The sequence below is a fragment of the Chiloscyllium plagiosum genome, chromosome 3 (assembly GCF_004010195.1).
Source record: "Chiloscyllium plagiosum isolate BGI_BamShark_2017 chromosome 3, ASM401019v2, whole genome shotgun sequence".
NCBI lineage: Eukaryota > Metazoa > Chordata > Chondrichthyes > Orectolobiformes > Hemiscylliidae > Chiloscyllium > Chiloscyllium plagiosum.
In genome coordinates this window covers 110,125,526-110,150,004 of record NC_057712.1, presented here as the reverse complement: position 1 = coordinate 110,150,004, position 24,479 = coordinate 110,125,526, and the positions used below count along the sequence as shown (strand labels likewise).

Sequence of the window (24,479 nt, the reverse complement as noted above, 5' to 3'; positions counted from 1 at the left end):
CAGGAATATATTTTCTCTGGATTCTTGTTATCTCATTTCTGAAGGCTTCCCATTTTCCAGCCGTCCCTTTTCCTGCGAACATCTGCCCCAATCAGCTTTCGAAAGTTCTTGCCTAATACCGTCAAAATTGGCCTTCCTCCAATTTAGAACTTCAACTTTTAGATCTGGTCTATCCTTTTCCATCACTATTTTAAAACAAATAGAATTATGGTCGCTGGCCCCAAAGTGCTCCCCCACTGACACCTCAGTCACCTGCCCTGTCTTATTTCCATAGAGGAGGTCAAGTTTTGTCCCTTCTCTAGTAGGTACATCCACATACTGAATCAGAAAATTGTCTTGAACGCAATTAAGAAATTCCTCTCCATCTAAACCTTTAACACTATGGCAGTCCCAGTCAATGTTTGGAAAGTTAAAATCCCCTACCATAACAACTCTATTATTCTTACAGATAGCTGAGATCTCCTGACAAGTTTGTTTCTCAATTTCCCTCTAACTATTAGGATGAATAAATTTGCAGATGACACCAAAATTGGTGATGTAATGCACAGTGAAGAAGGTTATCTTAGGGTACAAGAGGATTTGATCAGATAGGGTAATGGGCCAATGAGTGGTAGTTGGAGTTTAATTTAGATAAGTGTGAAGTGTTGCATTTTGTGAGGACAAATCAGGGCAGTACCTATATAGTTAATGGTAGGACCCTGGGGAATGTTGCTTAATAAAGAAACTTAGGGGTGCAGGTGCATAGTTCCTTGAAGGTGGAGTCGCAGGTAGACAGGGTGGTGAAGGAGGCATATAACTCTATGACTGTATGCTCCTATGTCTTATAGTCTCGTGAGTTGACAATATTCAGCCAGAAGGATGCCTGGTGTAAGAAATTGAAGAGGTATAGAGTCATAGAGATGTACTGCACAGAAACAGACCCTTCAGTTCAATTCGGCCATGCCAACCAGATATCTTAACGTAACCTAGTCCCATTTGCCAGCACCTGGCCCATATCCCTCCAAACCTTTCTCATTCATATACCCATCCGGATGCCTTTTAAATGTTGTAATTGTACCAGCCTCCACCACTTCCTCTGGCAGCTCATTCCATACTTGCACCACCCTCTGCATGAAAAAGTTGCCTCTTAGGTCTCTTTTAACTCTTTCCCCTCTCACTCTAAAACTATGCCTTCTAGTTCTGGACTCCCCCAACCCAGGGAAAAGACCTTGTCTATTTATCCTGTCCATGCCCTTCAAGATTTTATAAATCTCTTTAAGATCACCCCTCAGCCTCCGATGCTCCAAGGAAAACAGCCCCAGCCTATTGAGTCTCCAACCCTCCAACCCAGGCAACATTGTTGTAAATCTTTTCAAGTTTCACAACATTCTTCCTAAAGGAAGGAGACCAGAATTGCACACAATATTCCAAAAATGGTATGTTATTAATAACTTCAAGGGAGGACATTCTCCTCCGTTTTCCAGTCTAGTGTTTTCTAAAGGTGTTTGACTACAGTTGTACAAGCAATAGACATCCTCCATACATTGCCTTTTTTTAAAGTTGTAAATGAGCCTAGATGATAGGTATCATGAGGCTATGTCACTGCCAAAGAATACATCACAGTGGAGACGTCACGTCAGATAGACCAATTTTACATTGACAAATGCATCAGCCTGTCATTAGTGCAGTGATTTAAACCCAACTATCTAAAATCTAGAACAGAATAATGTTTCCAATGGTTCATTGTAGTTGACGTTGATTTGGCATTGTAATGTTTGTGATCAAGTCTTCTAGAGAAGCTGTGCTAGTTGTTTAAATTATTACTGCAGTGTTGGCTGCATTGAAACTAGTTAAATAGACCACAATGACCTTTACACACTCCATGTTTCTTCATACATCTGTGCAGATGCTAGTGTTAAATTTCTGAATATTGTAGATATTTCGGTGAGGTTTTTGGGGGAGTGGGTAGAAAACATGGCCACCGATGGAGATTGCATCTGTATTTTGATTCAAGGGAAGTTTGAGGTCAGCCATCACAGAAGTTAATTTTGAGCTTGGGAAATCAAGACTTTATTTCCATCTCCAACTTTATTTATATGACAATGTAGCTGATAGGAGCTATGTGATGGGCGAGCAAAGTTTCAATTAAAACTGTTCGGTTATACAAAGAGGTGCAAAATGTTTCTTCTCATAAATTTCTTGTGACTGGAGTGTTTTGAAATGGGGTCAGACTTTTAAGGTTCTCCCATCTCCTCAGTAACCAGCGCCCCCTGCAACTTGGCGGCGTTACATTCCGAGGAACATCTGCCTCCCTGGTTCCTCACCAAAGTGCCCATTGACGGAGCGAAATGATGCAAAGCAAGGGGCAATTTCCCTCACAGAAGACAACAAAGCTGAGATAAATCCTGTCCCTTCAGGAACCATTTCAGAGTCCGCCCCTAAACATTGAGAGGTGTTGGCTATGTTCTGTGCAGTTTCCCAGCATACAGACTGGGGGATTAACCCGAGAAACCTTTTTTTTTAAAGTATTTTGTTTCATCGTTGCTGCTACATTTAACGAGGGAGTGACCACTCAGGATTTTAAAAGAGATCAAACGATTTTAAAAAAATCTCCTATAGTAGCTGGCCAGCCTTTACTGGATGCTAGAGCAAATGAGCACAGAGTGTGAATCCCGAGATGGATCCAGGATATAGTACTGCCTTTGTTCACACTCCAGGAGGTTTACCCAGCTCCGAGTGAAAGGGGACTCGTCAGTGTGTCCGCCACGGTCACCGCCTCCTACTGCAACGTTTCCCCCTCCGTGCTCTCAACCAAGAACATTGCTCGCTCCACATTTACACTCCGAATGTTATAAATACTAACTGGCTCCGCTAAAGTTTCACCCAGTTTATCCTCACCTCCCTTCTCTTGGATATTTCACTTGCAGATCAAACCAATCACAGACCTCTCCGCCGTTTGCTTTCTCCCTTCTCGTCAACGCTGTCTCCTCTCTCATTCCCCCGTCTTTATTTTAAGGCGGCCCCGGGGTCAAAGTGACAGCTGAACTGAGCCGAGAGGTTATTGTAGGAACAGTCACTGTGCTCCAACACACTCAGTTACACTGTCGTTGCTGCAGTGCCCAGTCTGCACTGTTCTTACCCAGTTGCAAAGCTGGCTTCCTTTGGTTTTCAACAGCCTCGTGCTTTTTTTTGACGCCGAAGAGTGAAAATATAAACTAATGATTCCAGCCACGGCGTGCCGCTAAGTCCACAGTGCTCACTTCTTCCTCCATCCCGCCACCCCCCCGCTCAAATCCCTACTCCCTTTCTGTTCCCCACTCCCCTCCTCTCCTCTCCCCCACTGCTCACCCTCAGTGCTCACCAGTTGTCCTTTTGCCCCCATTCCTTTTTCTCCGGAACCCTTCTCTCCCCCACCCCGACCCTCCTCTTCCCTATTAGATAAGGAGGGAGTTAGACAGAGGAGAGCCAGGGGATGTGATCTATTTGGATTTCCAGAAGGCCTGTGAGAAGGATCCATACAGGACGATACTTAATAAGTACTTGTCGGGACATGTACTGACATGGCTAGAAGATTGGCTGATGCAGAATCTAGATTAGAGTACTGATGAAGAGCTTTTGCCCAAAACATCGATTTTTCCGCTCCTCGGATGCTGCCTGACCTACTGTGCTTTTCCAGCACCACTCTAATCTAGACTCTGATTTCCAGCATCTGCAGTCCTCACTTTTTTGCCTGCTTGATTGGCAGAATCCCAGTGTGGAACCAGGCCATTTTGCCTATTGAGTCCACACCAACCCTCTGAAGAACATCCCTCCCAGTCCACTCCCCTACCCATGTAACCCTGCATTTTATGGGCAATTTAGCATGGCCAATCCACCTAACCTGCATGTCTTTGGACTGTGGGTGGAAACTGGAGCACCCAGAGGAAACCCACGCAGACACGGGGAGAATATGGAAACTCCACACAGACAATCACCCGAGGCTGGAGAGTGTGGAGATAAAGGGTTTTTTTTCAGGATGGCAGCCAGAGACAAGTGGGGTTCCTCAACGATCAGTTTTGGGACAATTATTCATGCTATACTTTAATGATCTGGACGACAAAATATGGGCATTGTTGTTAAGTTTGCAGATTACACAAAGATGGAGGGACATGAAGTGTTAAGGAAGCAGGAAGGCTGTAGAGAACTTGGACAGGTAAGGACAGTAGGCAAAGTGACAGATGGAACACTGTGTGGGAAGTGTGAGGTTATACACTCTGGGAGGAAGAATAGAGACAGACTATTTTCTAAATGGGGAAAGGCTATGGAAATCTGAAGCACAAAGCGCCTTGGGAGTCATAGTTCAGTTCAGGATTCTCTTAAGGTTAGGCTACAGTTCAGTTGGCAGTTAAGAAGGCAAGTGTAATGTTAGCATTCATTTCAAAAGAGCAAAAATACAACAGATGTACTGCTGAGACTCTGTATCAGGCTCTGGTCAGACCACTTTTAGAATACTGTGAGCAATGTTTGGCCCCATATCTCAGGAAGAATGTGCTGGCATTAGACTGAGCCCAGAATGATCCCAGGATGAAGGGCTTGTCATATGAGGAGTGGTTGAGGACTCTGGCTTGGAGTTTAGAAGGATAAATCATATAATCCCTACAGTGTGGAAACAGGCCACTTGGCCCAACAAGTCCACACTGATCCTCCAAAGAGTATCCCACCCAGACTCAGTCCCCTACCCTATTAATCTACATTTCCCCTGATTAATGCACCTAATCTACACATCCCCAATCACAATGGGCAATTTAGCATAGCCAATTCCCCTAACCTGCACATCTTTGGACTGTGGGAGGAAACCCATGCAGACATGGGGAGAATGTGCAAACTCCAGTTGCCTCAGGCTGGAATTGAACCCGCGTTTGAGGCAGCAGTGCTAACCATCGAGCCACCATGCCGCCTAAAGGATGGGGCTTGGGGATGGCAGGGAAACTGATGGAAACTTTAAGATACTGAGAGACCTGGAGAGCGCGGACATGGAGATGTTTCTACTAATCAGAGGGACTGGGACCTAAGGGCACAGCCTTGTGAAGGGGTGACTCTTCAGAACTGAGATGAGGAAGCATGTCTTCAGCCAGAGGCTGGTTAATCTGTTGAATTTATTAGCCCACAGGGCTGTGGAGGCCAAGTCATTGAATGTATTTAAAGCAGAGACAGATTTATTCTTGGTGAGTGAGGGGTTCACGGGTTACAGGAAGAAAACAGAAGAATGCAGTTGAGAAACATATCAGCCATGATCAAGTGGGGGAGCACACTCGATGGGCTGAACGGCCTAATTCTGATCTTCTATCATGGCCTTACGGTGATCACCCTACCTTCCTCTCCCCCCTTTTTTTTCTCTCTCTTTCCCCCCTCCTTCTCTCCCTCCTTCCTTTCCTCCTCTCATTCTCCCCTGGTTTTGATTTCCTTTGATGTTTCCCATCTCTTCTCCAGAGTTTCCCTTCCTTTTCTCCCTCTGTCACTTCGTCTCGGCCCTCTCGTGTTTCTCATTTCCCTTCACTGGGATCTCTCTTGCCCTGGTCTGTTTCTCAGCCCTCCTTGTCCTGTGTGTGTGTGTGTCCCTCGCTGCCCTTGTCCCTTCTCTCTGTCTCTCGTGTTTCTCTCTCTCTCTCCTTTCCGCGTTTCCCTTTCTCTCTCTCTCTCTCTCTCGTGTTTCTCTCCCTGTCGCCTGGCTGCGGAAATGACACAGAGTCACGTCACGGAGCAGACACCCGGAGTAACAAAAAAAAACACGGCTCCATTTTCCACAGACGGCCGGGAAGGGAGCGGAAAGAGTGGGTGCCGTGCTAAGGGAGCTCCGCTGGAGCGGCCAGGTAAGACTGAGAGCAGCTCCCGCTGCGCTGTACAACACAAGGCAGCAGCTCAGAAAGTGGGGGCTGTACACACACACACACACACACACAGAGGGTGGTGGTAGGTGGAGGAGGGAAGGGGGTTGAGGGGGAGGATGTGACAGAGAGAGAGAGAGAGAAACACAGGGTCTAATCTGCAGTGATCTTTATCCCTGTGCAAGGACAAACACTGCCTGTCTGAGAGAAGGGTCATGGCGTTACTGTTCTACGTGTCCTGTAACCAAACCCAGGGGCTGAGCTTCTCTCTTCTCAACTGCTTAGCAATTGCACCCCCTTCTCTCTCAAGTTTGCAAGGAATTGGTCGTGATTCCGAAGCAACAGCCTTTTCAAGCTCAGGAGGCAATGAATTTTCAGGCAATTAGGAAGTGGGGTGTGTTTTTTTTTTGTTTCACGCTGAGTTATGTGTCTGGATGTTTTTCCTTGCCGAGTGAAGGCACAGCGCCCTCACAGGATCATCGCCCCCCCCCCCCCCCCGGTCAGGCACATGGCAAACTCGCTCAACTGCAGTTCAGCTCAGGTTTACTGTAAGTCAAATTGAACTCAACTTCGTGGGGATATTCCACCCTTCCTGGTCACCAAATCTCTTGGTTTCTGTACATTCCACTACTCAGATAAACTAGATAAGATCACGACGCATCGCATCAAATGTCGTTTCATGTTTTCAACGTCGAAATAAAGTTTCTCCGAATTATTAATGTTCCTGCTCAGATTGGATGCATCTGTGTCTTTTCACGTTTCTTAATGCAACTGTTTCTTTTATTTTGGGGCAATATTGACAATAAATTGCGGAAGCCAACTATACTTGACCTCAGATTAAGCTGCATTAAATCGATGCCTGTCAGATGTGAATTTGAATGCATAAAAGTGCATTTTCAAAAATGTATTGGAATATCTACAGTGTGAGCAGAGGCCAATTGGATAGCAGCAGCTATTCCCTGCATGTTTATAATTTAATTTAGTTCACGTGGAGAAAATGGAATGAGTAGATTTTGCAGCATAATGAAACAGTAGCTACACTTTTTTCTTAAAAAGTTAACATAACACTTTGTCTGGAAAACAAAAATGTAGCAATTTGTGACTCATTTCTTTCTCAGACATTTACAATTCACTTTGGCAGATTAAAAACGTTTTGTATGAGATACTGAAAGAATGTGCTTAATGCTCAGACAAAATTTGCTGTTGAATGAATTAGTCTCAGGAAGCTGATAAAATCTAAGATGTTTATGTTAGAGCAGAGTGACTGAATGTATAATTTTGTTAGTGGTTAATGCAGATAACTTTTATTAGCTGTTAAATCACACACATTTGATTGGTTTGTCTTTAACTGTAGAGTTATTTATTCCAGGTAAAAAATGAACATTGCAGAGCAGAATGAGGAACCTGGAGCCAGACTACCTTTCATAGTTCGAAATCTTTCAGTCAATAAGAATGAAGAGTTAGAGAATGGAGTACACGGTAAATTCCTTCGTAAATTTTTTGGTGGGGAGGAGATCCTGATCTGATGGGAGTATTGCCACACACCGACATAAAGCACAGATTTGCAGACTGCTTCAGCAATACATGGGCAAGGACTATGGGAGAAGTGATGACTTCCCCTGCAGCAGGAACTGGAATGGCTTTATCTTTTGTTCTTTTCTTTGTTAACTTCTGGTAACCTATGTCATTTTATTAATATTTAGAGTCATACAGTCGTAGAGATGTACAGTATGGAAACAGACCCTTCAGTCCAATTCCTCCATGCGGATTAGATATCCCACCCTAATCCCGTCCCATTTGCCAGCACTTAGCCCATATCCCTCTAAGCCCTTCCTATTCATATACCCGTCCAGATGCTTTTTAAATGTTGTAATTGTACCAGCCTCCACTACTTCCTCTGGCAGCTCATTCCATATGCGCACCACCCTCTGCGTGAAAAAGTTGCCCCTTAGGTCCCTGTTATATCTTTCCCCTCTCACCCTAAACCTATGCCCTCCAGTTCTGGACTCCCCCACCCCAGAAAAAAGATTTAGTCTATTTATCCTATCCATGCCCCTCATAAACCTCTAAAAAAAGGTCACCCCTCAGTCTTCAACGCTCCAGGGAAAACAGCCCCAGCCTATTCAGCCTCTCTCTATAGCTCAGATCTTCCAACCCTGGCAACGTCCTTGTAAGTCTTTTCTGAACCCTTTCAAGTTTCACAGCATTCTTCCAATAGGAAAGAGAACAGAATTGCACTCAACATTCCAAAAGTGGCCTAACCAATGTCCTGTACAGCTGCAGCATGACCTCTCCTATACTCAAAGCTCTGACCAATAAAGGAAAGCATACCAAACACCACCTTCACTATACTATCTACCTATGACTCTCAAGGAGCTATGAACCTGCACTCCAAGGTCTCTGTTCAGCAACACTCCCTAGGACCTTACAATTAAGTGTATAAGTCCTGCTAAGATTTGCTTTCCCAAAATGCAGCACCTCGCATTTATCTAAATTAAACTCCATCTGCCACTCCTCAGCCCATTGGCCCATCTGAACAAGATCCCATTGTTCTTTGGCACCCAGTGCCCACAAGGTGTGCAAATGGTGTAGTAGCACCATTTAACAGGAATGCAGCTTACAATTTAATTGGAATTGGTAGGCACCAAACCATAATGTTCTACAATGAGAATACTTACTATTACTGTAGAAAGAGAACTGCTGGAAAGAACAGTCATAATATGAATTTTATATTGTGTTTGAGATTGATTTAATTATGTAAGGAACTAGGATGTTAAATCTGAAGAAGAAAACAAATTACATATGTATGAGAAGCAAATATTGGAGTTAAAATAGTATATTTCTTAGTTGTATTTTGACATATTGAACTACAAAATTATCCTGAGTGCATTTCATAAACTTATCTTCCTCTCTATTACTATAAATTTGTTTTACAAAGTCTACATGCAGATTAAAGTCCCTAACATAACTGTATTACTCAAGTTACATGCAGTTCTGATTTCTTTGATTGCATTCTGTCATACAGCTACTGTTGGGGATTTATAAACTGCCTCTGCCACAGGTTCCCACCCCTAGTCGTTTCTTAGCTCTACTCTTAACTGGTTTTACATCTGGATTTTATGAACTAATGCATGAACTCTATGCCACTTTTATCCCATCCTTTATAATCTAGGCAACTCATCCTCATTTTCCATCTCTTCTAAAAGTGAAATATCTTGGAATACTTAGTTTCTAACCTTTGTCACTTTGCAACCACATTTTCATATGGCTGTTAGATTAATCTCATTTATTTCTCTGTTGTGCACTTTCAGATATAATGCCTTCAGTTTTAATATTTTACTTTTCCTGGTGTCACCTTAGCCATTAATGTTGCATAATCTTTGTTAAGCTGTCTGTTCCCTGTTTGACTAATTAAATATATTTTTACCCTATACACTACTTTATTCTACAACCTTGACATTTCAGTTACTACTTTTGAAGTTACTTTTTACTTTCTGTCCTCATTTTCTGAGTTCATGACATGTTACTATTGTTTTAGATCAAATTAAACAGGTTAATAACTGCTTCAAAATATTAAATAAGGAATGGTTTAATGTTTTAAACTTAACTTGGCAGTATTATCAGAAGTAACTCCAAGGCAATAGTAACAGGATTACCATGTGATGAACTACAGAGAAAGGTTAAACAAAAGTGTTAAACAGAGATTATTAACATGGCATGCATTGAAACTAATGGTTATTAGGGCAGGGAAGGAAGGATCTAAAGTTGTATAAGAATACAAGAAAAGGAAATTGAATTAAAGTAGATAACACGTTTTCAGAGCTATTCATACATAGTCCATGAGCCAATTACTTTGTTCTCTGCTAGAATTTCCTTGACTACCAAAGAACATATCCTTGGTTCTGCAAGTTCAATACATTATGGAACTAATGTAACCCTGATGTCCAAGTCAACAACCATTTTGTTCATTGGAAAAGTGTAATATACAAAAACACTTGAGTTCCAGATCAAGTATGGACTGTGCAATTATTTTTATTTTAGTCATTCATGGGATATAGGTGTCACTGGCTGGGCCTTCAGTTATTATCCCTCTCCAGTTGCCCTTCAGAGAGTTGTGGTGAGTTGGCATGTTGAATAACTGCAGTTCATGTGTTAATCAATATGTCCACTAATGCTATTATAATACAGTGGGTCAAAAACAAACTTGAAATCTTTGTTTTCCTCTCCCATTGCAGTGATAAAAGTCGATATTGACAGGGTCAAAGCAGAAATTAACACTGAAGATGATGATGTGGGTAGCTCCAACCCCGATCAAGCTGCAGAGCCTAACTGTGTGCAGGACACAGCAAAACGAAAACAGTTACAGAATGGTTTTGGTAAGATGACTCCAGAATGTGAGAGTCCCATCATCCATAAAAGGAGGAGAGTTATCTGTGAGGTAAATATTGCTGCAGTATATTCTAACCGTACACAGTTCTTTTTGCCTTTCTTTGGAATAAAGCATGTTGCATTTCATTGATATCTATGTCATGTATTTTAAAGTGCTTTTACTTATAACCACTGGGGGAGGGTGCTAGACTTCAGCGTATTGATACACTTCAGTGTGATGTGGCAGGATTTCAGTTTGATTCCCCTTTTGACTAGGTTCTTGATCTCAATTGGTTGTTGCCATTTACTGGAATAAAGTGTATTCCTTAAACAGGAGGAGGACCAAATTAGCTCTGATTTTCATGGGGCATTTACTATCTGGCTCAAAGTAGCAATAGTTGGACAAATTGCTTCTTTGGTGGATTTGCATATCATCAATGTATAATGCCAGAAGGTAGGGAGGGCCTGCTAATATTGCTGCAGCACAAGTACCGGGCAATGACTAACTCCAACTACAGAGAGTCTAACCATCTCTTCTTGATTTTAAATAGAATTAACAGCACTGAATTCTCCTCCATTAACATCTTCGGCATCACCATTGATCAGAATTATAATTGGGCAAGCCTTCTACATAATGTAGTTACATAATTTGGTCAGGGGCTGGGAATCCTGCAGCAAACAATCCATGTTCTCATTCCCCAGATCCTCCTTTCCACAGTGTGAGCATACAGATTAGGTGTAGGGGTGGACACCTGACTCTTCCAGCCTGCTCTCCCATTCAGTAAGATCAAGGCTAATCTGATTATACCACCATCTTGCTTCTGTCCAATAACCTTTAACCCCCTTGTTCATCTAGAATTCATCTACCTCTGTCTTAAAAACAGCCAAAGATTATTGTGTTTTGAGGAAGTGTCTGAGAATAAGAATATCTCCTCTTTGCTTTATTTTTAAACAGTACCTCCTAGTTCCAGATTCTCCCAAAGAGGAAACACCATTTCCACATCCACTCCATCAAGCCCCATCAGAATACTATATGTTTCAATCAAATTACCTCATTCTTTTCTAAAATCTGAAGGTTATCAAGTTTGGCCTTGTGAGACGACCCACCCAATCCAGTCATTAGTCCAATAAGCCTTCTCTGAATTGATTCAATACATTTACACCCTTCCTTTAATAAGGAGACCACCACTGTACACAGTGCTGAAGATGTGTTGTTGGCAATACACTGTGTGGTTGAAGCATAGCCCCTGTACATTTATATTCAATTCACCTCACAATAAACAAGAACATTCATTTCTGATGATGGGCTTATGCCCGAAACGTCAACTGCCCTGTTCCTCGGATGCTGCTTGACCTGCTGTGTTTTTTTTCAGCACCACCCTTTTCAACTCTATGTAAATAATGTTTTTTAACTTTTCCTGCCAAAGTTGACAATTTCCTTATTATGTTCTCTTCACAACTTCCCTACCTATCTTTATGTCATCAGCACATTTAGCAACCATATTTATGGGGTTTTATTGCAAATTATTCATGTAAATTGTAGACAGTCAAAGCTCCAGTGTTGATCTCTGTGGTATATCACTCATTACATCCTGTCAGCCAGAAATTGCCCCACTTATACCAGCACTCTTGTTAGCTAGTCAATTTTTATCCATGCCAATATGTTGCCTTGCACAGCATGAACTTTTATGTTCCACAGTAGCCTTTAATGTGACATCTTATGAAATGTTTTCTGGAAATCCAAATGCACTGCAACCATTTGTACAGCTTTATTCACAACTCCTGTTACTTCCACAATGAACTTCCATTTATTTGCTTCTAAGTGTCTTGCTATAATACCTTTGATAATAGCTTCTAATACATTCCCTTTGACAGGTGTTTAAGCAAATTGCACTTGTTTTCCAGCTTTCTTCTCTGAATCCAAACAACAATTGTTCCTAAACATTTTTGAATAACAGATGCATTGCTACTTTCTGTTGTAATGGAACCTTCCCCAGATCTAGGGAATTTTAGAACATTAAAGCAATGCATCATCTATCTCACTGGGCACTTTTTGAAGAGCTTGGCATGAAGTCAGTCAGGACCCAGAGACTTGTCAACCTGCCACTCCATTTTATTTGTTTTCCTGGTGATTGTAACATTACTGAGTTTCTCCCTCACTTCAATTTTGTGTTTTATAGCTGTTTCTGAGATATTATTTCTGCATCAGTGGTTGAGGCAGTGAATGTTGAAGGGGCTGTCTAGGATGTCAATCAAGAGGACTGCATTGCGCTTGATCTTGTTGAGTCTCCTTCAGTGTTGCTGAGGTTGCCCTCACCCAGGCAGCCAGACACTGTTCCATCACACCCCTGACTTGAGCCTTGTAGCCAGTGGATGGGTGAAGCAGATTTGTAGCGAAGACCAATCCAAAAAAAAACTGTTCAGTTCACTTATTGTCTCCTTATTTTCCAAGTAATTTCTCTAATTAACTTTCATTTATGATTTCTAATTAATTTCTATTTTCTATCGGACCAATATTCACTTTGTTAATGCTTTTTAGACACAGGCTAGCTTTATCTTGTAATTTTTCCCTAGCTATTTTTTTTAGTCAATCTTTGCTATTTTTATATTCTGTTCAATGTTCTGACCTCCACTTTTGTATAATTATATGCTTCTTTTTTAAAGTTTGACACTATCTTTAACTTAACTTTGAACTTTAACTGTGATGGCCAAACCTCCCTTGGATATTTTTTTGTTCTCTCCGGAGTTACTTGTCATTATCCTTTCTCATCTCTACCCAAATCATTTTTACATCTCGGTTTCCTGAACTTAGGTCCTCCCTCTCGATTGTGTTCATAATAGTGCCAATGCACCACCTGTTTCTGGATTCTTATCCTTCCTCAGTATCATGGACCAATCAGAATTCAGTCTCAATCTGGTATCCTGCAGCTTTATCTCTGTAATGGTTATCAGATCATATATATTTATTTCTGGATTTGATATAAATTTATCTATTTTGTAACAAATGCTGCATGCATTCAGATACAGAGACCTTAGTTTTGTTCTTCTGTGATTTTGTAATCTAACCTTTTCTGTTGATTTCCAATAAGCCTTGTACTCTCTCTTTCTTTCTTCCACAACCCTGTATCTCATTTCCCATATTAATACCTCTGTTTCTAATGTTGTCTCTAAAGTTTAAAATCTTGTCTGCTTGCTACAAAACCAGCCACAGCACAATCCATGTGTGGACTGTCCAATTAGTACAGATCTTACTCTCCCCTGTACTGTTCCTGGTGCTTTACAAACCGGAATCTGCTTCACCCATCCACTGGCTACAAGGCTCAAGTCAGGGGTGTGATGGAACACAGAGAAAACCCACGCACACACAGGGAGAATGCGTAAACTCCACACAGAAAGTCGTGCAAGGAAACCTCAACTCCAAGTTTCACTCCAAGTTAGGATAGTTTTGGCAGCCATATACCACCATGACTTGGAAATATATTACTATAGCTTTATCACTACTGGGCTAAAATTCTGCAACTGCCTCCGTGTGTACCTACAACATGGATTATTGTATGTGATTCAAGAAAGTGGCTCACCAGTTAGGGGAATGCAATAAATTTGATACTTGCATATCTTGAACAAACAAAAGGATTGTACTTTTATTAGAAAGAAAAGCTCAGTAAATTATATTTTTATTTTTGTTCTTATCAAGTTGACAACTTCCATTTCCTAAAATTAATCTCTTTCAGTTTTAGCCTTCATTGGTCAGGTGCAGCACAGCTAAACACAGAGTTAAGCTTCTTCTAATCTGTCTCATCCTGAATAGAGTACATGTTTGACAGTTATCTGAAAGAAGACTGAACGGACTACACAGTTCTTCTCCTCTTTGTGATTAGTATAGTTGAATTGTTATTCATTTAAATAGAAATTGGTCTGCATTGTGCTTTCTTCACAGACATAACATAAGCACATATCATACTAATTTAGCAGTGTGCACGCTGCCTCCAATTTATTCAAATTGAATATCGCTTCAACAAAGTAAGTACAAAAATGTAGGGAAAAGTTTTTTTTATTGATATGCATTACAGAGGTGGTGCGAAATCTACAGAAAGCAGATGCATTTATTCTCTTCTGGTGCAATTTTCGCTAAAAATGTTGCACTTTGTCTTTTAAGGACAGGTTTGCAAATCTAAACGGCACAGAGTCTTCAGTACCTTCCCAGAGAAACGCAGATGATGTGTGTAAAGTTGAGGAGGTCAGTACAGTTGTATTGATGGAAAGCAAAGATGCTCCTCAGGACAAGCCATCGTACAGGAAACCACTGTATAGCATCTCACACAAAATCTCCGATCGGCGAAATGTTCAGGCTGCAGACCAGCACACATCAGGTGAGGCTTCAGAAAGAGGTTACCTCAACACTCTGTTACAACAGCGAAACCTCACCGACGTCTGCAAGAATTACTCTTCCGTCTCGCCAGCCCACGGGGCTGATGTTGATTCAACACTGTACTCACTGATCCATAAAATGTTTTTCACTCTCAACACGTTGAACTCTACTATGACCCAACTACACAGCAAGATCGACTTGCTGTCACTGGAGGTGAACAGAATTAAAAAGCACGTGAACCCCGGCGAATCGACGGTGGAGTTCCTGCCTCCTGCCGAGTACCAGCTCAACAACGCTGAACTCAAGCAGGTCCTGGACGAAAGCTCCTCTCCGGGAGACTTTGCCTGTCGATTGCTCGTGCAGCTTTTCCCAGAGCTCTTCACCGAAGATGAGGTCAGCAGGGGTTGCAATGCCTGTGGCGCCATGTCTGAGAAGAAGCTGGGCTCGCTCCATCTCCAGCTGATCAGGAACTACATTGAGGTCTGCTACCCGTCAGCCCGAAATGGTGATATCTGGCAGGCGGAGTGCTTGCCGCAGATCAGTGACTTTTTTAACCGGTTTTGGGCACAGAGAGAAATGGAGAGCAGTCAACAAAGCGCCAAGGTGATTGGCTTTTATGAGTCAGACCGTGGTGGGGAGCTGCCACAGCCTAACTGCTATGTCGAAGGCGGCCTGCAAGATGAGCAGTTGTCATTCGATTCCTCCAGCAGTCTGAGCTCAGACTTGGTTTTGGAACCCCAAGAGATCAGCGAGTATTTGGACGAAGCCTCGTCCCCTGGAGAATTTGCAATTTTGCTGGCGCACAGACTGTTCCCAGAGCTCTTTGACGGAAAGTGTGTGGCCTCGCAGTCGAGCTGCTACGGCTCCTCTATAAAGCAGGTGCTGGATCCACAGCGGCTGCAGGTTGTCCGGAGGTATGTAGAGATCTACTTCCCCGAGGTGCAAGAGGACAAGGTTTGGCTGCAACAGGTTGTCCACAAGATGGATGAAGAGCTCGCGAGTATGAATTCTGATGGGAGCGAGTCTGACGTTTTCAGGAATGAGAGTCACCGTTCCCCGAATATCTCCACAATTGGGAGCAGTGACAGCTGTGACTTCGATAAATCCATTCAGAAGTGCAAAAAGGTCTGGCTAATGCCCGTTGATTTCAACAGCATCGTTGTACCCCTTCCAGACTTTGAGGTCCCCAACCCAGAATACATGCTCAGCAAGCAGCAGCTAAAAAACATATACGAGAGCAGCTTATCGATTGGAAACTTTGCCTCCCGGTTGTTGGTGAGGTTGTTCCCTGAGCTCTTCACACCAGAGAACTTGAGAAAGCAGTACAATTGCAGTGGCTCCCTTGGCAAAAAGCAGCTGGACCCAGTCCGTATAAAGCTCATCAGGCATTACGTGCAGCTGATGTATCCCCGAGCCAAGTGTGACAAGGTGTGGAATCAAGAATTTGTCTCAAAGCTGGACGAGAGGTGCCGCCGCAGAGACACGGAGCAGCGGCGCGTTTATCAGCAACAGAGAAAGAAGACCATCTTTGGAACTGAGAAGGAAGAGCCGACAACATCGGTGCAGCCAGAGCAAGTCAGGAAAGAGGCGATACTGCTGGCCCCAGAGAGAACCGACCGGTACCACAGAAACTTCTGTAAAGTGGCACTTGATGAGCTAACCATGCCCGCTCTTGATTTCCCAGTCCCAAGCAAGCATCTGCTTTCTGCTAAAGAATTAAAGGAAATCGTGCAGGACAGTCTGTCAATCGGGAACTTTGCTGCTCGACTTCTTGTTAAGATCTTCCCAGAGTTGTTTACATCAGAAAACCTCAGATTACAGTACAACCATTCGGGCGCATGTAACAAGAAGCAGTTGGATCCACTCCGCCTGAAGCTCATACGTCATTATGTGGAAGCAGTTTATCCACGGGCCAGGAATGATCAAGTGTGGCATCTCGAGTGCATACCGAGCATTGATGAGAGGTGTAGGAGGCCTGATAGGAGGAAGTCCAAGGTGATGGCAAAATCCAAAGATAAAAAAAAATGAGAAGTTCTTTTAGCTATCGTTAGAAACATTCAGGTTTAAGCGGGTTCACTGCAAAGTCATGACAAATATGTGAAGCTTCTGACTGGCGTAGATAAGTTTAAAAATATTTTTAAACCTTAGGAAGAATCAAAGGTGCCAGTTCAGAAACGAAACCCACACTCGGAATTATCACCTCCTATTTATTATGTGTTTGATTCATCGTTTTTCGATCCATATCCAAGAATAAATTAATGATTTGATCTGCACAAAAGCTTTATACTTTTGCTGTGACTGGAGAGGAAACACTGAAATAAAACACAGAAGAAAATCTGCCCTGCTACTCTTTGTTTCTGTCACAAAAGGGAAAGATTTAGTGTTGCTGGAAGAAAGACACAATGTTTCAAAGCTTTTCATCTTACATTCATCAGGAAAATTTGCAAGAAGTAGAAATCTAAAGTGAAATCAACTTTTTACACTTTGAGAGCAGAGGGCTGTTTAGTTGTCACTTGTTGGGCCGAAGGGCCTGTTTCCACACTGTAAGTAATCTAATCTAATCTAGACTCTTGTTTGTAGAGACATTACCATGGACAATGTTTCAGTTAGTGATAACTGACAGTTAACTTCAAAAATTAATTTAGATTTTAAACTAGGCACATTGATACTGTTTGGTCAAGGCATTTCCCTGATAAGCTTAAATTGGTTGATTGTTTAATTCCTTGCATACTCAGGATTAACAAATGTTGTCCAATCTTGGAATGAACAGTCTAATTTTACATACTGTCATGAACCACGTTATTAATCTGTATGATAACAAAATGTCTTATTTGTTTAATGGCAGCAGTCTGTTAGTGGCAAATACTGCTCCTGTTTCTACTGCTCAAACCTTGAGGATATTTTACTCTTTCAGGGTAATCTGAAGTAGATTGAGTACTTCTAAGGTCCAAAGGTGATGGCCTAAGTTGTTGACATTGAACTACTGGAAAATAAAAGTGCAGAAGTAGTTATGTAGAACAAAGAAATAGTGAAGGAACTGAATCACTTTTCACAGTGGAAGATGCCAGCAGCATACCAGACCTTCAAGAGAGTCAGGGGCAGGGGTGAGTGTAGTGCCATCAGTAAGGAAACTATGCTGGGGAAGCGGAAAGGACGGAAGGAGAATAAATCACCTGGAGCAGATGGACCACACACCGGGATTCTGAAGAAGAAAGCTGAGGAGAATGTAGAGGCATTCTTTCAGGAATCACTGGATTCAGGGAAGGTCCCAGAGGACAGGAAAATGGCTAATGTAACACCCCTGTTTAAAAAGGGAGCCAGAAGTTTGGAAGTTATAGGCAGGCTAGCCTGATCTTGGTCACCGGTAAGATTTTCGAGTCCATTATTGGGGATAAGATTGAAGAGTATTTGAAAGTGGATGTAATTCAGGGTGGAGTCAATATGGCTTTGTCAAGGGGAGGTCATGCTGACACATATGATAAATTCTTTGAGGAGATAACAAGCAAATTAGACAAAGGAGAGCCAGTGGACATGACTGATTTAGATTTTCAGAATGCATTTCATAAGGTGCCTCACAGGAGGCTGCTAAATAAGATAAGAGCTCATGGTGTTAGGGGCAAAAGTACTGGCATGCATAGAGGATTGGCTGACTGGCAGAAGGCAGTATGGGGATAATGGGGTTACTTTCAGGATGGCAACCAGTGACTAATGGCATTTCCTAGGGGGTCAATGTTGGGACCACAACTATTCACATCATTATTAATGATCTGGACAAAGGAACTGAGGACTTTATTGCCATGTTTGCGGATGACACAAAGTTAGGTGGAGGGAAAGGTAGTGTTGAGGAACTGGGGAGGCTGCAGAAAGACTTTGACAAGCAGGTAGAGTGGGCAAAAAGTAGCAGACAGAATACAATGTGGAAAAGTGTGAGGTTATGCACTTTGGTAGGAAGAATGGAAGCATAGATTATTTTCTAAACAGGGAAAAGCTTTGAAAATCTGAAGCACAGAGACACTCGTGAATCCTATTTCAGGATTCTCTTAAAGTTAACATGCAGGTTCAGCTGACAGTTAGGAAGGCAAATGCAGTGTTAGCATTCATTTCTAGAGGGCTCGAATACAAGAGCAGAGATTTTCAGCTGAGGCTGTATAAGCCTCTAGTCAGACTACATTTGGAATATTGTGAGCAGTTTTGGGCCCCATAACTAAGAAAGAATGTACTGGAATTGGAAAGGGTCCAGCGGAGGTTTACAACAATGATCCCAGAAAGAAGGGCTTGTTATTTTTTTTAAAATTAGATTACTTACAGTGTGGAAACAGGCCCTTCGGCCCAACAAGTCCACACTGACCCGCCGAAGCGCAACCCACCCATTCCCCTACATTTACCCCTTTACCTAACACAACGGGCAATTTAGCATGGCCAATTCACCTGACCTGCATATCTTTGGACTGTGGGAGGAAACCGGAGCACCCGGAGGAAACCCACGCAGACACAGGGAGAATGTGCAAACTCCACACAGTCAGCCGCCTGAGTTGGGAATTGAACCCGGGTCTCTGGCGCAGTGAGGCAGCAGTGCTAACCACTGTGCCACCGCGCCGCCCATAAGGAGGGGAGGGTCCTCCCCTCCCATTTGAGGAGGGGAGGACCCTGGGTCTGTACTTGATGGAGTTTAGAAGGATGAGGGGGTATCTGATTGAAACTTACAGAATATTGAGAGACCTGGATAGTGTGAATGTGGAGAAGATGCTTCCACTCGTGGAAGAGACTAAGACTCAAGGGCAGAGCCTTAGAGAGAAGGGACCACCCTTACGCACTGAGATGAGGAGGAGTTTCTTCAGCCAGGGGGTGGTTAATCTTTGGAACTCATTGCAACAGAGGGCTGTGGAGCCAGGTCATTGAGTGTATTTAAGATAGAGGTACATAGATTGGTTAACAGAATCAAGGGTGACTGGGCGAAGGCAGGGAAATGGGGTTGAGAAATATACCTGCCACGAGTAAACAGTAGATCAGGCCTGATGAGCTGAATGACCTCATTCTGCTCCTATATATTATAGTCTTACGGTTAATGTGTTTGCGTGATACACAATGACATACATACATTGAGGTTGTTCAACAAAATAGATGTCATTTATTCTCTGATTTGTTTCGCAGGTCAGGCAGCACCCGAGGAGCAGGGAAATCGATGTTTCGGGTATAAGCCCGTCATCAAGATGTCCGAAACATCGATTCTCCTGCTCCTCGGATGCTGCCTGACCTGCTGCGCTTTTCCAGCACCACACTCACGACTCTGATCTCCAGCATCTGCATTCCCTACTTTCTCCTAGTTTGTCCCTCAGGGCCTTGACAAATCAGAGTCAACCTGCCATGTTTAAAATTTTAATCGGTGCTCAGCAGTTAATTGTCAGTCATCATTAACACGTATTCTCTATGGTAATGCATCCACCAATCAGATTCCAATTGCCAATCAGTTTAATTTTCGTACTTCTTGTGCCTTGTCCAGATCAATGGAGGAGGAAAAGCTTCAACAAAATGTACCTTTTATCAGCAATACTCAAGTTTTGTACTGCCAAACAACTACAGGAAAGTTTTCCTCTTTCTCCTCCCCTATGTGTACTGATCAAGAGGTTGTTGTGGAGCAGTGACAGTGTCCCTTCCTCTGAGCCTGATGCACGAGGTTCAGGTACCACTCTAGGAACACAACCAAGGAGGTTGAGCATCAACTTCTAAATCCTTCCAACGTTCGGCAGCGGCAGACAGTAAGGACAGGAGAGGTTCCTGATCAGCTCCATGGATGGAAAAAATACAGAGCCTCTACTATCATAACTCCAGACTAAGCTGAGGACAATGTTGTCAAAGCTGGTGGATCTCTTGCCTTGGGGACCCATGGAAATGGTATGCAGTGTGGTAATGTAGCTTTTGGGGTGATCTGGGGTTTGACAAATTTGCAAGGAGGGACTTTCTGGGAGGGATTTAGGTGGAATATAACACACTCAAGGGGGGCTAGTGAAACCGGGGGAGCCTCCTTTTTCTTAAACAGGAAAACAATTAGATGATACTTGGACTTCCTGGAGTGAAGATCCTTGCCACTGCAGCTCTGAAGCTGTATGGGTTTTAATTAAGCCTGTCGTGAAAATGGGGTCCTGTCTCAATGGACCTGGCATCCTTAAGTGAGGTGATATTCATCTGGTTTGGGCGGCTGTCTCGTGCCTGAATTCAGAGAAGCAAAAATAGTGAGTGGCAGAAACGCACAGTGGCAACAATGTGGGCACCAGCTTGCCCCACCTGTTCCCCTCCCCATTTCCAGTCACTTTAACACTCCACTCACGCAATTCTCACTGGGATGGAGCAGGAGTGTGTGGCAGTGGTAAAATTGGCTCTATGGTGTGTCAAATTAATACTGTCCAAGCTGGTTGGTTCAGCTGTGTTTATTGCACAAATGTTTCATCGCTGAAGTTTGGCTTCAAATCCTTGCCAGATGAATAAGATAAAACTTCCTAGCAATGTGGGCAGAGGAGTGGGAAGCCCACTCTCAATCTTTGATCTTGCTACTGTTGTTGCAATTCCGGGATTGTCTTATATAAAACCGTGGAAATTAGGAGTAGGCCATTCAACCCTTTAAACCTGCTCTGCCATTTATTACATCATGGCTGGTACTCTATCTCAGCACCATACTCTCTCTATGTCTATGTATCTCTTGATGACTGTGAGGATAGATTCAGCACGTTGGTCCCACAGTCCAAGTTCAGAAGAAAGTGAAATCATCTTACTGAAACATGTGAGTGTGGAGGCTGAGAGGACAGTTCCTTTCATGGGGCTTACAGAACTAAGGGGCACAATTTAATAATTTTAGTAAATACTAACTTGATAATTAAAATTTAACCATTTAGTGGGGTCCCTCATTTAGAATTGTGACAAGGAGGAGTTTGTTCATTCAAAGGATTAGCCTTGCAGTTCTGTTCAACAGAAAGCAAAGGAGACTGGTTCATTAACTGTATTTCAGGGTGGGTTAGTCAGAGTTTTAATTGAGGAGGAGTTGAGGATTTCAGGAGACAGGCAAAAATGTGCTGTTAAGACCACAGTCCAGTCAGCCATGATATTCTTGGATGGCACAGGAAACCCAATGGCACCAAAATGACCACCTGCTTCTCTTGATTATGGTGTTATTATGATCTAGGGCAGAGTCCTGGCTTCCACACTGCAAACCCATCCATGGCACAACCATCACCCGGATCTCAGCTAGCTTCCCTCTCTGAGGCTGTCGTGTTAATGTTTGATATGCCCAGAAATAAAAATCCATGGTAAAAGGAGTCACTGTGAAGTAATGGTATTGGTGTCCTCACTGTATACTGTCTGAGGAACAACAGCTCTTCACTGCCAGTACATACAGAATGGTCATGTGGAATTGCTTTTTTTTTGCCCCGTCTTTCATGAACAGCAATTTTTGATGGTGAGGGGTGATGCGAAGTGATGCTCACAGAGTCTTGTTCCTGTGGAGATACAGAAGTGTGAAAAGCTGGTCAGGGAGAGCTTGTTTCCATGGAGATGCCAGTGAACATGGGAGGCAAGTCTGGCTATGCATGTTTCCATGGAGACAACAGCATGAGGCATTGGTCAAAGCTGCTCATTTTTGCAGAGAGAATGAAACCCCTGACCTTTCATCCTATTGGACCGCACCACTTGGAGGTTGTGGATTAAAGGTGTATCCTGGAGGCTTAAGGTAACATGAGATCATGCATAAATTATTTTAATATCTCATTAGTTCTCAGAATCATGAGTACTGGCACAGGATTCCTCATGAACTATTCAGTGACACCTATGTGTTGTTTAACTGTTGTCATTGAAATTCAGGAATGTAGGAAAAGGAATATGTTGTGTAACGAACTGCTGAGTGTGGACATACTTGAATTTTCTAGGTTAACACTCATTAGATTTGTGGTGCAGGATAGTGGTTTGGCTCAGAAAAAGTATAATGAACAATTTTTTAAAAATTACATATCATTAAGAAACTGACACTGTGAGATGAGTTGGAAAGTTTTTATTCTGAGAGAAACTCCCTACTTTGGTGCTTTAAAAAATCCTGTAATCTTGATGAATTTGCTTTTTTTTTGGTATGTGCATTTGACTGCTGGACTCAGCCCAGGTTTCATAACTCGGTTATGAGTCGAGATTTGTTTCTTGTTTCAGCATAATTCAGTGTAATTTTGTATAAGTTAATTTTCTATAATCAGCTTATGTAAATAAAAATTTAAATAGATTTATTACCTACATCAACAAAACAACTTGTATTGAGCACTGATGAGTTTTATTTCTGTTAGAACTGTGAACATATTACCACCAAAGTCCCTCATGGTTACATCAGTACAAAAGTACAATTTATTGAACTTGACATTAAATTGAATGACTTTACATTGTAGAAATGATTAAACTCTTGCAATATTGAGGACAGTCTTTGAAATTTGTGTGGTAAGCTGCAATTTGAAATTTGCATTGATTAAATCTTGAGCTTGGACATACCCATTGCATGCGCATTGCCTTTAGAATACTTCAATATCTTTTTTCAGCTGAAATATGCCCAGTTTTCTCTTGAATCCCTTCATAAGAAGTACTTATAAATCAACCTGTTCAGAAATACTGTGACACACCTCTGGAGCAGGTGCAATTTGAACACGTGCAGGGACATTATCACAACAAGAGCCCAGTTGAAACCCTTTTTTTCCATACTTCAGTGATCCTTCTAGACATTTAGTTCATTACCCATTACCCTCTGGCATCACTTAACTTCCCTTGTCATTCCCTTCTCTAAGTGGGGCTTATATATAGACCCTAAAGTGAAGTGGTGATATTGGACTTCACCTGATGAAGGAGCAGCACTCCAAAAGCTTGTGATTTCTAATAAACCTGTTAGACTATAGTCTAGGGTCACGTGACTTCTAATTTTGGCGAAAACATTATACAGGGAGAAGAAAGTGAGGACTGCAGATGCTGGAGATCAGAGTCGAGAGTGTGGTGCTGGAAAAGGACAGCAGGTCAAGCAACATCCGAGAAGCAGGAGAATTAACATTTTGGGCATAAGCCCTTCATCAGGAATGCATGGTACAGAAAATTGAAGGCACATGCAATAGAAGTAATTATGGCTGAACTTAATCTGCATAGAGTTTGGCCAAAACAAATCTGTGACAATGCAGTGGAAGAAAAATGCCTGGAATGTGTGAAGAATAGATTTCTGAATACTTTGAACCAACTGATGTACAAGCCATGCGAGGCTCGATATTGTGTTGTGAGAAGGAAATAGTTAGCAATCTGCATGTGTGGGGCCTCCTTTGGGAAGAGTGACCATAATATCACAGAAATCTTAATTAAGCTGGAGAGTGACATAGTTGATTTTGAAATGAATGTCCTGAATCACAATAAAGGAAACTACTATGATATGAGGTTCAAACTGGATATGATAAATTGTGGTATGTTACTTAAAGGGATGACAGTTGATAGGCAATGGCAAACATTTAACAAGTGTGTGGATGAACTGTAACAGTTGTTCATTGCTGTCTGGCAGAAAAAATGGGAAAGGTTGCCTAACTATGGCTAACAAGAGAAATTATGGATAGAATTCGATCACGACTGATGTCAGGCTAACAGTCTATAATTCCTGATTATCTATCTCTTTTTTTTCATTGTGGGATTACATTAACTACCCTCCAGTCCATAGCACCTATTCCAGAGTCTATAGAGTTTGCAAAATACCACCAAGCAGCCACTATTTACAGCCGCTTCCTTGAATATTTTGGGATGTAGAATATTGGACCTGGGGGATTTATTGGCCTTTAATTGGAATAAATTCAAGTATAGAGCGGGGATGTCTGCCTGCATTGTATAGTGCCTTAGTGGGACGGCAGTTGACA

At 42.4% G+C, this 24,479-nt stretch overlaps 1 protein-coding gene and 1 long non-coding RNA gene across 5 annotated transcripts in view; one reads left to right on the top strand and one right to left on the bottom strand.

Moving 5' to 3' along the window:
- The window catches only part of LOC122548676, a 12,510-nt gene extending 9,421 nt beyond the window's left edge, over positions 1-3,089 (bottom strand). For 2 of the 3 annotated variants that reach the window (XR_006311305.1, XR_006311303.1), the window contains exon 1: positions 2,878-3,089. This is a non-coding gene — a long non-coding RNA (uncharacterized LOC122548676). The remainder of the gene's footprint in view (positions 1-2,877) is intronic. The other variant, XR_006311304.1, reaches the window with a different exon arrangement.
- A 2,537-nt stretch (positions 3,090-5,626) lies between these two features.
- Positions 5,627-16,853, top strand: bend3 (BEN domain containing 3). Of its 2 annotated transcripts, XM_043687053.1 has the most exons (4): positions 5,627-5,828; positions 7,213-7,322; positions 10,079-10,281; positions 14,368-16,853. In XM_043687053.1, the coding sequence occupies exons 2-4, from the start codon at positions 7,220-7,222 to the stop codon at positions 16,606-16,608; spliced, it is 2,547 nt and encodes an 848-aa protein (XP_043542988.1). In that variant the 5' UTR covers positions 5,627-5,828; positions 7,213-7,219; the 3' UTR covers positions 16,609-16,853. The 2 variants fall into 2 exon arrangements, with proteins under 2 accessions (XP_043542988.1, XP_043542989.1); XM_043687054.1 differs by lacking the exons at positions 5,627-5,828; positions 7,213-7,322 and having other exon boundaries at positions 10,197-10,281; positions 14,373-16,853.
- The last annotated feature ends 7,626 nt before the right edge of the window (positions 16,854-24,479 follow it).